This window comes from Haemaphysalis longicornis, unplaced genomic scaffold, assembly GCF_048455015.1.
Source record: "Haemaphysalis longicornis isolate Haplotype H1 unplaced genomic scaffold, Haemaphysalis longicornis Haplotype H1 scaffold_1, whole genome shotgun sequence".
Classification (NCBI taxonomy): Eukaryota; Metazoa; Arthropoda; class Arachnida; order Ixodida; family Ixodidae; genus Haemaphysalis; species Haemaphysalis longicornis.
The window spans coordinates 288,664,708-288,681,126 of record NW_027526203.1 but is presented as its reverse complement, the minus strand read 5'-3'; the positions used below and the strand labels follow the sequence as shown (position 1 = coordinate 288,681,126).

At 44.2% G+C, this 16,419-nt stretch overlaps 1 protein-coding gene across 1 annotated transcript in view; it reads left to right on the top strand.

Moving 5' to 3' along the window:
* Positions 1-16,419, top strand: part of Ret (protein kinase receptor Ret oncogene) — a 324,724-nt gene that overhangs the window by 228,833 nt on the left and 79,472 nt on the right. The window contains exons 7-9 of the mRNA XM_077679579.1: positions 1,115-1,222; positions 6,353-6,617; positions 16,129-16,152. Coding sequence (XP_077535705.1) covers positions 1,115-1,222; positions 6,353-6,617; positions 16,129-16,152 — 397 coding nt within the window. The remainder of the gene's footprint in view (positions 1-1,114; positions 1,223-6,352; positions 6,618-16,128; positions 16,153-16,419) is intronic.

Sequence of the window (16,419 nt, the reverse complement as noted above, 5' to 3'; positions counted from 1 at the left end):
CATTTGCGCCGCAACTGCGAGAACTTTCTAGGACAGAAGGTTCTTTTTGTTAAAAAGATGTCTTTTTTTGGGCCAGCTAAATGAAAAAAATTTGCTTGGACTCTTTCTCTCTATGTAAATTTGGAGGAACACTTCATCGGACCAGCGAATTTAGAAATTGTCCCAGGTTCTCAGTCAAGAACGTGGTCAGCAACGAATCTCTATAAAATAAAATTACAGAAACACCGAAGTGCAAGCAGTCGAATGGTGCGTGAGCCTTCTGTCCAGCCGCTCATCTTGGCACAGACCCCTCAACGTCTTCAACGTATCTGTGAACAAACTCAGTGAACTCCAGCATTCATAATTACAGCCATAATCCTAACTCCCTCGTAATCCTAACTGAGTACTTGCAACGTAAACTTCATATACACCTCGTATGACACCAGTCATGGCGCAGAACAGAAATAAAAAAGAGTACAGTCATATGTCATACATAATTCTATTCACAGTATTAGGCCAGTCTTGAAAGCAAAGTCATAAAGCATAGAACAGTCATGGCTCTTACTCATTACCCCTGACGTAAAAGTTATATACACAAGGTATGACCCCATGTGTTCCTATGTAGCGTGTCGTGTCATAGTCATAGGTCATATTTGTAGCCATGAGAGCATAGCACTCATAGTTTTAACACAGCACTCATAGCATAAGTATCGCATATACCCAATATGACTAGGTCATATTCAGTCACGAGAACAATGTCTTGTGCCATAGCACAATCATAATCATAAGTCAATACTCATAACATACATGTCATACATGTACACCAACGTGAACCTATGTGTATTTAGAGAACGCATAGAGTCATGTGTTATAGGCTTGGAGACGTGAAGATTTCAGCCGAAATGGCCTAAGAACGTTTGCGCTTTAAACTTTCCGTACTTCGAGGCCCTCTGTGCAGTACGGCCACGCAATACGTCTGGCATTCCAGCTCACCAATCAGCATATAACTTCCAAAACATAGCCGTTGCCCATTCCAGGACTTTGCGGCCCTTTATGATGCTTGAATTAAAACGAATGTTACGAAAATAAAGGATTTGAAAGCGCTGCATTACTATTAACCCTTTTCGCCTTCCAGGTGGAGTTCCAGGTCGAGGTGTCTAACAGTAGCACACTACGAACGCCCCTCAGCTTGCAGGAAACCTACAACGTTTCAATCTCAAGAAATGCTACAACGTTGGCTCGGGTAATTTGGTTTTTATTCCCGGATTTAACTTCATTGCCAATGCTGAAGAATTCTTCCATGTTCCCTGCTATCATCCTGTGGATCGAAAATCCCACACCATGCTCTTTCTTTTCGTGATGTCCCCGATAGCTCAGAATATGCCCGCTGGTCAGTTCTATAAAGCATTCTATTCTAACCCCACTTAGCCCAATAATATCCTATTTAACATCCCATAACTCCTCTATTAGTACAGCTAAGAGCTTCCCTCGCTAGAGAGGGTTCGTGCATTAAACGTTGCCGAGTTCAAATTCCAGAGGCAGTCTGTTTGAACTCAAAGATTCTTAGCACCCTCTGCTGTATCACTGGTCTGACCACCGCCGTGGCCAGGTGTTCTACAGCTGCTCGGGACTGAGGGCCGAGATTTGAGTTGGGCACTCATGAGGGGCTTGGGCCAAATACTACACTGGGGTGACCAGACCCTTCTCTGGTGTCTGGTGAGGGGGTGCTGTTTGTGTCCCAAAGAGCTTTCCTAGCATGGTTGCACCTACCTAGTTCAGCCTCTAAGGTATCCTGGATGGTGTTTACTTCCAGACCAGGCAGCACTCCATACCTGGGATATTTTGACAAAAAAAAAAAGAGAAAAGAGAAATGGAAAATTTAGAAGAGGTTTCAGGTACAGGTTAAAGATAATACAAGCCTACTTACCAACTGCTAGCTACGAGGATGAGGTTGTAGATAGTGTCTACGAAGACGTCGAGCCAGCAATTAATAAGGAAACATCACAGTTCCCAGTTGTAATGGGAGACTAACGCAAAAGTTAGACTAACGCAAAAGTGGGAGACTAACGTTGTGCTGCTGAGCCCAATGACGCGTGTTCAATTCCCGGCGGCGGCGGGCGATTTTTAGACGGAGGCGAAAAGCGAAAACGCCCGTATGTTCGAAAATTTAGCGCACGTTAAATATTCTTATGTGGTCGAAATCAATCCGGAGGCCTCCACTCCGGCGCGTTATCGGCTGTGTAGCGTCGGCGCGTTAAACCTCATGATCAATCAATCAAAAGCAGGTGCAAAGAAAGTAGAAGAACAATCAGTGAGAAATTTTGGAATAGGTACTCACAACTGTCGGGAAGGTACACTGGTTGGACTTGCAGACAGAAATAACCTCAAACTAATGAACACATTCTTCCGTAAACGCAAGAGTAGGACATGAACGCGGAAAAGTCCTGACGAGATGACAAAAAACGAAATTGACTTCATTTTGTGGGGCAATTCAGGAATTATGCAGGACGTGGCGATACTAACCAAAATTCGGTGCAGTGATCATAGGATCGCTAGGTGCAAACTAAGGCTAAATCTCAAAAAGGAAAGAAGGAAACTCGTAAAAAGTAAGAAACCCAGCATCACGTCTGTCAGAGACAGGACGCAGGAGTTTAATACAACCCTTCATAAAAAATTCGCATTTTTGGACTGTAAGAACGGGGACAGTGTTGACACCCTAAATGAAAACCTAACAGCAATCGCAGTCAGCAGCGGCCATTGGAGGAGCACCGTTTAGGAAACAAACTTGACAACTAACCCAGAAAACAAAGGAGCATATCGCGAAGCGTCAGTCTTAAGACGATTTAATCTTTTTCCAGTTTGTTTGTCGAGTACGGTGGATCAAATTTATCTAGCGGAGCTGTCAAAATTGATGAACAGAAGTAAAACAAATGACATTCGTGCGTACAACATGGTGGTCATCGAGGAAACGGGCATCGAGAAAACGCTGGAGAGGAGGAAAAAGGAGGAAGCTTGAAGGCAACCTGGAGGAAGCTGGCTATTGGAAGAGAGAAAATGTACGCACTTAGAGATGAACAGGGTGACATTACGAACAATATAGACGAGATAAAAAACGCGGAACGATTCTACACCGAGCTATACGCCAGTGATGTTGGACCAGCGGAAACTACCGAGCCTACAACCTTAGCTTGCGATGTTCCCCCAGTAACTAAAGAGGAAGTAAGAAAGGCGCTTAAGGATATGAGAAAAGGGAAAGCCGCAATCGACGACGGCATAACCATAGACCTTATAAAGTAGAGTGGAGATTTAATATTAGAAAAGCTTGATAAACTAGTCTCAGAAGGTTTCAAAACTTTAAAGGCACCCAGAGCCCGGAAAAACGCCAACATAGTTTTAATTCACAAGAAGGGAGATAACAAAGATCTTAAGAACTACAGCCCTATCCGCATTCTGTCGGTTTTATAAAAGCTATTTGCCAAGATAATGTTAACACCGTAACATCCAGCCTAGACCTCCAACAACCAAGGAAACAGGGTGGATGCAGAAAACGATACTCCACAATGGACCACATCCATGTCATCAGCCAAGTAATAGAAAAACGGGCAGTCTATAATAAGCCGCTTTACGTGACATTTATAGACTATGAAAAGGCGTTTGATTCAGTTAATGCAGCCTTAGTGATGGACGCCTTAAATCACCAAGCAGTAGAGGAGGACTACCTAAGACTCCTAGACGACATATATTAGGAATGCACTGGTAGAATTACCCTTCACAAGCAAAGGGATACATTCCCGATCAGCAAGGGAGTAACTCCGAAGTTCATTTATTATAGCGGAAAACAATCATTGGCAGCACGCATTTAAAGCCTATACTACTATAGCCTATACTACTTACGTAAGACCGGTATTAGAATATGCTAACACAGTATGGTTTCCCTATACAGTCACTAACATTCAAAAGCTAGAAAATGTACAGAGGAAGGCAGCAAGGTTCATCTGCAACAAATATAAGCGCACTGATTCTCCCACAAATATGTTAGCAAGCTCTGGCCTCCAAACACTTGCGATTAGAGCAAAACAAGCGCGCCTTAAATTTCTTTTTCAGCTACTTCACAACCATTATAAAATTGACCAATCATTGTATATTCGTCCATCAGACTCCCGCGTTACCAGGCACAAACATTCACACACACTGAAAGAGTACTCCTACCGCAATGACACATTCAAGCACTCCTTTTTTCCACTTGCAGTAAGGGAATGGAACTGTTTAGATCCCTCCTTAACTAATGCGACATCGGTATCTGACTTTGCACCAAAATTAGAAAATATGTTCTGTTAATGTGGCAACACTCGCATCCCCAGCGGCATTGCGCCACCAGTGAAAGCGTATTTGTGGAGTATATAAGTGTTAACTGGGGTGTTTGCAAGTTTGGTATTATTTGCCTGTGTACCACTGGATTTCATGCACAATTGCTCTTCTTTTTGGTGTTGGTTTCTTTGTCTTAAGTTAAAAAGCGTGACTTGATTATGCTTTTTCTTATGAGTGTGTTCATGTTGTAAGTTTTCAAGTGTGTTGTTCAAGAATTTCAGCTCCGTATTCTTCCTATCTAATTAAAAGTAAGCAAATTTGTATATTTTTCGCTCTTATGACTGTCATTTCACTACATTCCTGTTTCTGTTTTCTGCGCTGATATTTATTTATGTACCACCTGCATGGAGCATCTGTATGCCCACCTGCTATGGTCTCGGAATGAGACTGGCAGTATTGAAAATAAATAAATAAAAACGTGTAGAGGGGAGGACTCGTTAGAACACTAGTTCGCATTTTCAAAGCCGGGTAATGTAAACCGAAAGTACGCAGATACAAACAAAAATGTGCCAACTTATTTCACCTTTCGAACCGCATTGATCCATGCTTGCCGTCTTCCCTTTTGGTGCGCTTTCGCGGGGAATTTGCAGAATTTAAGGAATGTATCCTCTTCTTTCGCCTTCTTGTTACTCCCATCAAAATTATTAACAGCCCGTCTGGAGAGTGTGTTCAGGAGTCTTGACTGGGAAGACGTAGGCTTACGGATAAACGGGGAATTCTCGAGGCTTTCAAGGTTTGCAGGCGACATAGTATTGCTCAGTGAATCTGCAGAACAGCTCCAAAGATGATTGAAGAGCTACAATCCGAGATCTTTGCTGTGGGTCTAAAGATAAATATAACTAAAACTAAAGTAATGGTAAATAAACATGCTGGACGCATATTTTTTCGCGTAGGTGACGAAACACTGGAACGAGTAGAAGAATATAAGTATCTCGGCCGGATGGTCTGTGCTGATCCCGACCACGAGAAAGAAATCTGGCGCGGAATAGGAATGGGGTGGGGTGCATTGGCAAGCACTCGCAGCTAATAAAAAGTAGGGTACCTCTATCCCTATAAAGAAACATATTCAACCAGTGCGTCCTGCCGGGAATAACATACGGAGCGGAAACTAGGCGTCTGACTAAACGATTGGAAAGCAAACTTAGGTCCACCTAACGTGCCATGGTATGAATAATGTTAGGAGTAACACTTAGGGACAGAAAACGAGCAAGCAGGATTAGGGAGCCAACCCGGATAAAGAATATCATGGTTCAGGTTAAGAAAAAGAAATGGACTTGCGCTGGCCGTGTGGTACGACGAACTGCAAACAAGTGGACGACAAGGACAACAGAATGGACACCTAGAGACAGGACTAGAAGAAGGGGAAGGGCATTAACTCGATGGAGAAATGAAATAAGAAAATTCGGAGGCAAAGAATGGACTCGGGTAACACAGGACAGAAGCGGGTGGAGGTCGATGGGGGAGGCCTGCCTCCTGCAGTGGACCTAAATAGGCTGTTGATGATTATCATGATGCTACTTCATTGCCAAAACAGTTTTCAGCCTTCTTCAGTGTAAACATACAGTGAAGTTAAAGTCTGATTGCAGTCATAACAAAGATAAACCGTTTATCAAAGGCGACCGGCGCGCCTGCACTTGCAGAGGTTTCCAACACGACAACCTCGTAAGGCTGTCTTGTTCGTGAAGGAGTAGACGCATAACCGAGCTACGCATCTGAATGCCCCTGCGTAACCATGCCTTGTAGTGTTGCAGGTCTTTTATGCACCTGGTATTAAAACAAATTGAGCACCCATCTGCCAGTTCAGCGTGCGCTCTATGTGGTGTAATACCGAAAAGCAACGCGTGTTCCGCGCATATAGAGACGGGTGGGATTGCCAAACACTTTACGCTATTGGCTACGCGGATGGGCTGTAGCTCTTGCAGGTTCGTTCGAGTTCTGGCTTGGTTCACGCAAGGGGGAGGTGATGGTAGCAAACAGTAACAGTGCGTGGAACTCGCTTCTCCAGGTCCTCTCGTCGATGACCTCACCTGCGTCCAACCACCGCTTCCGGGTGGCACAAGAAGACCAGGCGCGGGCTGGGAGGCAGGCATCGCAGACGTGGCTCGCAGTAACGCCGCGCACGGGAATTCTCTACGTGAGCAACGCGGAGCATCTGCGCAGCTTCAACGGCTCCGAGGCAAGCGTACTGCTCGAAGCCTCGTGGGAGGATGAGGCCGGCCATGCTCGGCGACACCTGTACCGCGTCGACGTCCACGTTCAAGACGTCGAAGGTGAGGACGCAAGAGGTTCTAAACAGCGCTATGCGATACTCGTACACACTCAACAGAATTTCGAGGCAGTTATGAGGTTTCGCTAAAATCGCATGTGAGTTTTATGCGCTGGAGGCCAGAGATCAGAAGCGTTCGCTATGATGCGCGTCATGTAGCCTTAGGGATTCTTTTAGACCACCTGTATGTCTTCATCGTGTGCCCGAATATCGTACATCGAGGCGGCTTTTTTTGGTTACCTTGTAAAAACAGCCATCGCGGCTGAAATCAAACCAGCATCTTTTTTTCTCAGCTGTACAACGTCTTTGCAAGGAACGGCCAAAGTGACCAATTAGGAGGCTTTGTATGAGCGTTTATATGGGGGTGCGTGCAGCGCGAGCATACAGCTGCTTGCGTTTGTGCCAAGTTATTATATGGAGCCTTTGAGGTGTGTTCTCCGTGGCCTATAAGCGGCATACTGTTTCTAGATTACATTAGATCACAGTTCCTGCTCCATGGTATCCTTCTACCTCAACTTCGATCAACGTCTCGATTTTTAAGATCAAGCTTTTATAATGGAAGCGCAGTTGTGATTTCTGTTTGTTCCAACTTTCTTTCTTTGTCACTGCGCATTTCAACCTTCTCAAATTAGCTATCTTCATTCCTGTGCCGTCACTTTTCTAGAAGTGGTTTAAATTCGATGCACTCTCGCTGGTCTCCCCTCTGTCATGTGCACTAAGCAGTTGAGCTTTATCGGAATCCTCTTGCTTCAGTGTACTCATGGAATGTCGTGTTGCCTCTTCATTCCCGTCTGGGTCCTGCTGCGCATGTCGCTCTGCTAGTCCCTTCTTTCATTCATACTCGACCTTAGGCACCCGTAACGGGTATATTTAAACATAAATGAGATGTCTCCAGTCAATGAACTTCCTGACAGTGTTGACAGAGCTTTCCCGTCATTTGTCGCGGGCAAAGGCTGGGCGTATTGATGTCCTCGGTGGCATAGATTTCACGGCGAAGCTTTATATGCATCACTGATGGCGACCGTGCCGTCGAAGAAAGCACTGCAGGAAAACCAACTTTATACAAAGGGTTTCACAAAACGTCCTTGAGGATAAGCGAAGGCACATCAAGCGCCTCAAGAAAATACAACGCGTCCTGTGATCGGAAGCGAACCTGCATCCCTCGCGTTATAAAGCATAATTATATCCGACTGCGCCATTCTTACGCGGTCGAAGGAGTCTGGATTTAAGGCGAAGCTTTCTTGGTCTCACTGATGGCGACCATCCCGTCACCAAACTCTGTGAACCTTTACAACCCAAACGACAGCGAACTAATCCGTAATGAGAAAGCTGAGTGTTTCAGCCGTCGTTGTCGTAAGACGAAAGGGCGTTAGCTTGTTTTTTTCTGCGTACTTCGGCTGGCAGTTAAACACATTTTTGAAAGTCTTCGAGGTGCTACCGTAAATTATCCCTCTGTAGTCCTTGCCATCGTGTACGTTACTTTCTATATAATGCGGGAGTGTCAACAGCTTATTGTAAAGGGGTACTTTTTCTCTTCATGTGTCTGTCGTCCTGTAGATGAAACCGTTTGTACATCGCTCGTATCGCGGTGCATGCGTGGCATAACACATTTCTAAACAACGAGGTACTACGGCCAATTCGCAGGCCCTCGGCAACAAGCCCAAGTCGCTCTCCTTTTGCGAGAGAGAGGGAAGAAAAGAGCGAGAGAATAAACTTTAGTTTAGCTAATAAGTCCGGGCCACGATGTTTTTATGCGTCATCAGAGCAGGGAATCAGAAGCATTCGGTTATGGGTATTCGCTGATCCCAAGGTGTAATTCAGGGTTTTGCATTCGAATTTTATGGCAGGTTTTAATAACCAGAAGTCTGGAAAAAAACAATAATGGCGCGAGTATTTCGACGCAAGTTGAAAGGGTGACTCATGCCCTAGCACACATGACAGGTTGCCATGCAGGGAATTAGTCGGTCGCGGCAACGCCAACATCATAATAAAGTGTCGCGTATATCATCTCGCCGAGGGCAATACCAACATATCCACGCATGTCGCATGCCACGCGCTTAGACTCTTTATTTCTCTGTCGTTTAAAAGCGCCAACTTTAGGACGTGCCGTGAATATTCACCTTGTAGAATCATCAAAAGTACATAGCCATATTTCGCTGTAGGTCATATATCACGGTTGGTTAATACCCTTAATTTTTTACACATTTAATTGCGGGTTATGTTTCGCTTCTACACCCGTGACATTTTATCAGGTTTTGCATACTTTAGTTATGATAATCTACAAATAGTCAACTCTCTCCTCTTCGTGCACATTCTAGGCAGCTATAGTGGTATCTTGTTTTGTTTTGTTTTTAATAACAATATAATAATAATAATGTTTTATTGTTTAGATACAAATACAGCAAAATATTCAGCTCGCATAAGACCACAGCCTTGTGTGCGTAGCTGGGAAGCCTCAGCACTGGACACAAGCGAAACAGATGCCCTAGCACCGTTAAAAAAAAAGCATCGAAATGTACATTGGAAATATCAATGTGTGAAAATACAAGGTTAACACAAACAGGATCAATTGAATCTTCTCGACATATAGCATCACATACACGTTAGAAAATAATAAAGAAAAATCTGATCACAGAAGAGCGAGAATTTCCTGGCAAATACAAATTGTAATAAAATTGACAGAATGCATGGCTCTTCATTGTGGGTAGTAATACAACCATCAAGTCAGGCATCAATGTCACACGTGAAGCACATATTCAACATAATTCAAATGGCATAAAGCGATGTACAGAGAATGGCGCATAATTTCTTAATCTATATTTTTTACCCATGACTGAATAAATTCTGAAGCCTGTTTGTGGGACGTGATAGAGGGATTGAGCGGAAGGTTATTAAAATAAAATGGGACATAAAAATTTCTTGCCTTTTTGCCGTAATTTGTGTACACCCTCGGCACAAAAAAAAATTTCTATGGAACGGAGAGGCCGCGGTTTTTCGTTGATAGGTTTGAATTCAGAGGAAAAGTAATTATTGCCGAGAATGTCACAAATGAATTGCTTTTGCACTGGTAGCAAATCTACTAAGCCCATGCTAACCGAGGGGTCTTCGCCATGAAAACAGTGCCATCAATTATACTCTGGGCAATACTTTTTAATATGCTATTTAAGACGTTAAGTTTGTAAGGCGAGGCAAGACCGTAAATTGTAAGCCGATACCTTAAAATTGATTCACCGAGGCTCTGAAAGACCATTTTTTTCACTCGGAAGTCACAGACAGATCTCAAGTTTTACATATAAGCACACACAAGTCTTAAACGTTTAGCTACGTGCTCTATGTGTACGTTCAAGGATAAAGTGTCGTCTAAATGCATTCCTAGGTATTTAACATTGCCCTGTAGCTTAACAGGTGGACAGGAACAGTTGCTACAAGTATTGGAGTGTAAATAAAGGGGCTGGGTGGAAGTTATACTTTGGTAAGGGCTGTGGAAACATAATATATTTATTTTTTCTTTATTTATAAAAATTCGATTTCGACTTAACCAATCCAGTAAAGAGCACACATCATTCTGCAGATAAATGGCAGCTTGATTATAAGTTGCACAAGGGATAGCTAGGGCGGTGTCATCTGCGTTAAAGTAAATCTGGGAACGGAGAGGCAGATTAGCTTTGGTTGTGTAAGGTTTACTTTGGTTGTGTAAGTTGGAGATTGAGTTTATAAAATGCTCATTAAACCCGTTCGCCGTTACCGTCGGAGACACTCGGGGAAAGACATTTTCAGGATTTTGTCCACGTTCGATTTGACTGGTCTGCCTGTGACTGCATTAACAAGGTTCCATGTTTTCCGTACGTTACGATCACACGATGCAAATTGTTTCAAGGTGTGGCGATTCTTAGCTAACCTTATTTTTGCTGTTATTTTATTTCGTAGTTTCCTAAACTCCTCTTTCATCAGGATGTCACTCGGATTATCCCGACATTTTCTTTCAAAAGCTTAGTTTTTACGTAACAAAGCTCCTTCATTCTTCTTCTTTTCAGCGCCACTGCAAATTCGCTTATCATAATGTCAGCCATGCGTTAGAGGGCCTGGAATCATTTTTTGTCTTTCTTTCCCCTCCCCTTTACCCCCTGAATGTGTTCACATTATATTCTTTCTTCTTGGCTTGAACTCCATTTGAAGCTTTCTCTCGCCATTTGTCCCGTCGATCGGTTTCATATTGACAATATGCATGATTGCGTGGCCCTGGCTTTTAGAAATCCGGTAAATGTTCTCTTTCCCTGTAGTTATTTCAGATCCTCATACGCTGTTTCATATGCTTTAGCTGTCCCTCCTGTAGCTTTTTGTTGCCGTCCCCTTGTGTTGCCTGGCTGATGTTTATCTGCAGACAACGAATCCTCCGCCATAGCAGAAATGGGGTTGGTCATGGATGCCCAGCTTCCGCAGGTATACCGGCGAAGAGAGTGAGTAAGAGTCTCAAGCTGGAAACAAGACAATATTTAAAATGCTGCAAAATACAACACCAGCAGAATGGAAAATTGTCCTCGAGTAAAAAAACAAACAAATCTCTACGTTTAAAACTAAAAGCAATCAAAAATACGTAAATCTGAACGCCACTATATACATCACTGTACAGATATCAGACAGGAAATAGCACTACGTTGTGTACAGATCGCGAGAACAGAACGGGTCTTTTCAACTAGCCTTTACAGGCGGATTGCAAAATTTCTTGATAGCCACCCGGGACTGGAGACTGACCATGGTCTCAGAGCCTACTTATTGCTATGTTTCTCCTGGTGTGGGGGACCGAAACAGAGAAGCATTCGAAGGTGGTTTGCGCGTAGATCTCATGAATAAGCCTGGGTGATCTGTTATCGCTGTCTTGATGCAGGCTGAACCACGTGTTGCTAAGAAGCGCGGCTCACCTCCACTATTTAACAAGAGCAGTAATGAAACTAGAGAGAGGCGCCACGCACCACTTCGAATACCGCTTTACTCCGTTACCTGAAAATTCCCAATTTTTCTAGTGGCCGTGACTGGCTGCTGACGGCGCCGGTTTCCGTCGTGTGGAACTACTTGACCAAAAGCATCTGGGACTTCTTTACTTGGCGTCGCCGGCTGTAGCTTCGGCTCTCCGCGCATGGTTTACTTGAAGCTGCTCCTAACACGGACGTCCCACCATTTATTGTTGTTTCTACATTTATTTTCCTGAATTCACGGGCATCCACGGAACAGCTTTGACACGTATGCATCAGATAATCACCCCTTTGCTGTTTAAACAAGTTGATTTGCTTGCCTCGTGCCTAGTTTTCTCTTGTTCGCTACACTTAATAGTTACCGTTTATTACCGTTGCAATAAAAGGTCGACGGTGTGTTTGTGCCTGCTATCCCAGAAGTTCGCTTCATTCGTATGTATCGTACGGTATAGTAGATCTGGCCTTTCTTCCAGCCACTCTTTTATCTGACCAAGTATATTTAAACACATGGCGCAACTTACGCTAGTTGTGCAAGCCTGGAGAAATAGCAGAGCTGACGGTCCCTCTTCCTTCGTCTGAGGCCCGGCTGTTGCATCATCACCAGCCGCAGCAGCCCACTACATCCACTGCAGGACGGAACCCTCTCCCAAAGTCCTTCAACTGGTCCCGTTCCACGCCGCTCGAGTCCATTATTTGCCTCCGAATTTCCTTAGCTCATCCTTCCATCGAGTACTTGGCTTTCCTGTTTTTGTAGACCGTCTCTCGCAGTCCACTCTGTCAGCCTGGTAGTCCACCGATTGTAATTTCACCTAATTACGTGGCCTGCCCAAGTGCATTTCTTTTTCTTTATTGGAGCTATGATATCCTCGACTCTAGTTTGTTCTCTGATCAAGGAAGCTTGTTTCCTGTCTCTTTGTTTCTTTGTTCCATGGCCCGTTCAGCGGACCTAGGTGTGATTTCCAGTTGTTTAGTGAGGTGCCAAGTTTCCGCTCCATATGTAATCACTTCACATTTATTTGTGAACTTCTGCTGAAAGCTCTCTATGACTGGTAGGCCCGGATCGTTTCGTCAGCAGGCTTTCACGTCCCTCCCAAAGTGAACTTCGTTTAGCACGTGCTAGAACCCGTGGCCAAGTTCAAAGCCAACTCCAGCGCTACTAACCCAAAAGAATTGCTGTGCGCCCGTAATGCCATGATAGCTCAATCGGGTAGACGCCAGTTTGATAAGGCGAGAGACTCAGGCTCCATTCTGACGACGGGAAGCCTTTTTTTTTCTAATTGGCTACACATTTTATCGTTCCCAGCCGCTGCTAACACCGCCCCTCGGACCTTAGGGGCAGCCCAGTGGTTAGGTTGCCGGTTTCACGGCGTAAAGATCCCGGGTTCCATTCCCGGGAGCTCCCAACCGGATTTTTTAAGTGCGAATGCACTTTATAAGCGACCCTCAATTCCGGTGACCGCCGTCCGTCCACATAGCAACAGCTGCGGGTGCGCGCGCTCCTCGTCTTCCTTGGCAACGGGGGGAGATGGGCGCGCGCTGCCTGGCCGCTGACATGGCACATACCCACGTGGGGGATTGCCAGGAATCTCCTCGTCTTCCTTGGCAACGGGGGGAGATGGGCGCGCGCTGCCTGGCCGCTGACAGGGCACATACCCACGTGGGGGATTGGCCAGGAATCGGGCGTGAGAAGGGCTAATGCACCCGCTTAAAGGAGTACTGACACGAAATTTCAAAGCTGAGATCCGCTCTAGCAATCAAGTACAACGACAACACAAATAGGTGTCGGTGAATAAATGCATCTTTCTTTCTTTGTAGTTGTGTGTGTGTGTGTGTGATCTCTCTTTCGCGAACATTACCGAACCGCGCAAATTCAACTCGTGCATTCGCACTTTCACATTCTTCCCCTCGGGGAAATGCGGGGAAATTTTTTTCTTGGGGATTAGGGGTTTTTTGGTGCGACGGACAGACTTCTGGCGGCTTAAAGCGCACTGTTGTTAAAAGCCTTGTACAGGCCCACTTTGAAAGTTGCTACAAAGCCGTTTACATTTATTTTTAGTTATTTTTAATGTAGTAGAATATTCCGTCATGCTGATCCGCTAAAATTTTCACAAGGGACAGACCGTCCCTGCGGTAGCACCTTAAGGGAACGAGATTATTCTCTTGAAAAAAAAATATATATATATATATATATACGTAGCAGATCACAATGGCAACATAACAATATTTAGTGAGTCGATGTTTCGGATGGGGACCGTTCTTTTGATAAAGGACGGTCCCCGTCCGAAACGTCCAGTAAATAAATATTGTTATAGTTCTATCGTGATCATCTACGTATACACACACACACACACACACACATATATATGTATATATTGAGAGACGGCGTTTCGCACGAAGGCCTTTATTCGGTCGCCGAGCCCAGACGTTCGTCCGCAGTCGAGCGAGGGGATGATGATGATCATTTACAGATGATAATGGCGATGGGTGCACAGACATGACTAAACGGGAAACACACCCCTTAGTGTCCACAATGCAAGCGATGACGGTTATGCTGCGTTTGAGCATAATGTCCGGCAATAACGTCCCTATGCTCACAATATATATATATATATATATATATATATATATATATATATATATATATATATATATATATATATATAGAAAATAAGGGTTGGCAGTCAAGAAAACCTCGGAAAGCAAAGGGGAGGGTGTGGTGGGTCATAGAAAGAGATGAAGAAATTTTTGAGTCGAAAAGAAAGTGGTGAAAAAATGCCCGCCGAGTGGGATCCGAACCCACGACCTCCAGATATATATATATATATATATATATATATATATATATATATATATATATATATATATATATATATATATATATATATATATATATATATATATATATATATATATATATATATATATATATATATATATATATATATATATATATATATATAATGCACGGACACAGCGTTATATTGCGAGTGATTTGAAGACACTGAGATAAAGCAGGCACAATAAATTAGCTACCCGATAAGTCTTGCCCTCTTAACAGGAACACCGAGGTTCTCTGCAGCTTCCTCTTCACCTCTAAAGGGGGTCATGAGTAGTTTCCTGTCACAAGGCTCGTGCTTTTTGTGCACCCTCTCAATGCCCGTACTTTCGCTTCCATTAGGTATGTCCGTCCAGGTGCCATTCTATAGTTAACAGTTCTTTAGTACTTGATACAATACAGTGAAGGAAATTATTTTTCTTTTCGTTTCTTGCTATTATCTCTGTTTAACAGCTAAGGCATTGTGCAGCTGAGGAATCTGTGTTTGTAGTGCAGGCTAGCAATAAAAGCGCCTGTGTGTACGATATTTGAGTGCACGTGAATGCTCCCCTAGTGGTATGAATTCACCCGTAATACTGCACTGTATGCTGGCACGCCTCGTATGAAGAATACCCATCAGCTTGGTTTTCACCACAGCAAACGAAAAAATTTACCGGTTAAAAATGGAGCAGAACGGCAAGGTAGAAGCAAACGCAAAAAGGACAAAGCTCGAGCTCGGGCTGGCCCGGGAAGAACAAGAAACCAAATATAAAGAAGAGGTGCTCGCTGTCCCAGCAGATCACGGGAGCTGGGCGAAGGCGGGAAGAATGAAGTACATTGAAGAAACCTTAAATTAATCAAGAGATGGGCGAGATAGGAGGGAAAGCGCATGAGGGGTGCGAGCGCAAAACGGAGGAGTTACGTTGGAGGAGTGACGTACGTAAGACGAAATTTTCAGGAAACCAAGCAAGCAGGCGGCATTTTCTTAGAACGCGATAGCCCTTCGTCGGCTACCTAAACGCGAAAATATTGGAATGTGTGTCACTCCATTTAACCAACCAACTGGCAGCAAAGGGGATGAGCTATTCCGTTCTGCGAAAGTGGATGGCCAGCGAAGCTAAGATGGCACAGTTTTGAACAAAAGTACGTACTTTAGCCGTTCCCGGAAGCCATTGTTTAATCTCGTTAGATAATCTGGAATCGGGAAGGAGCCGTATCTGTTCTCGGTGGGGGATCGGGGCACTGCACCTTTAAGCAGGGAGTCTTTACACGCCCCACAAACATGAATATTTTCGACGTCGTCGCCATTCGGGCTTCCGGAGAAAACAGGGCCTCCCTACTACGACAACATAAGGCAAGTGAAATTCAAAATGGAGAACAGGAACTCATTTTGTTAAACCAATTTTAGAGCCAGATAAAAACATGCAAGGTAACAAACGCACGCCTACGAACGCATCGCGCTTTTGCCCACGCAGTTTGTTGACGACACGAAAACTCCACGGTGTTACGTATAAATTCACAAGTCGGTGGTGATGGCAGTGCATTGCTATAAACAACCCATGCTCCCATGAAGCCATCATAGAAAGAAAAGCCATGTTTTGTGTGCTCAGGCTCACGGTTTCGTGGGCACTTCTTACTTGCCGACAGTGCCCCTGTGGTTACAGAGTGTGCGCTCCTTTGTTGAGAACACTGTCATTCCTTACCTATTCTTATTGTCTTTTTGCTTTCAGATGGATTCATTGGCGAAAACTGCGGTAAGGGTCCATTCACTGGAACGTTTTCTTGAATGTCACTTTTACCATAGAGTTACTTTAAGCGAGCATAGCGTCTTGTTTATGACAGGTTTCCCTTAACGGACTCATAACTGGATGTACCGGAGATTACAGCCGCTTCGCGTAGCCTAAACTATCTTTTCTGCCTCATGTTCAGGGTATTGGGGATTTATACCATGTGGCATAATTTTCATGCCCTAACATTGTTGCTTAATGTGTTTAAGTTTTAATGCAAGTTTCTTTGGTGAC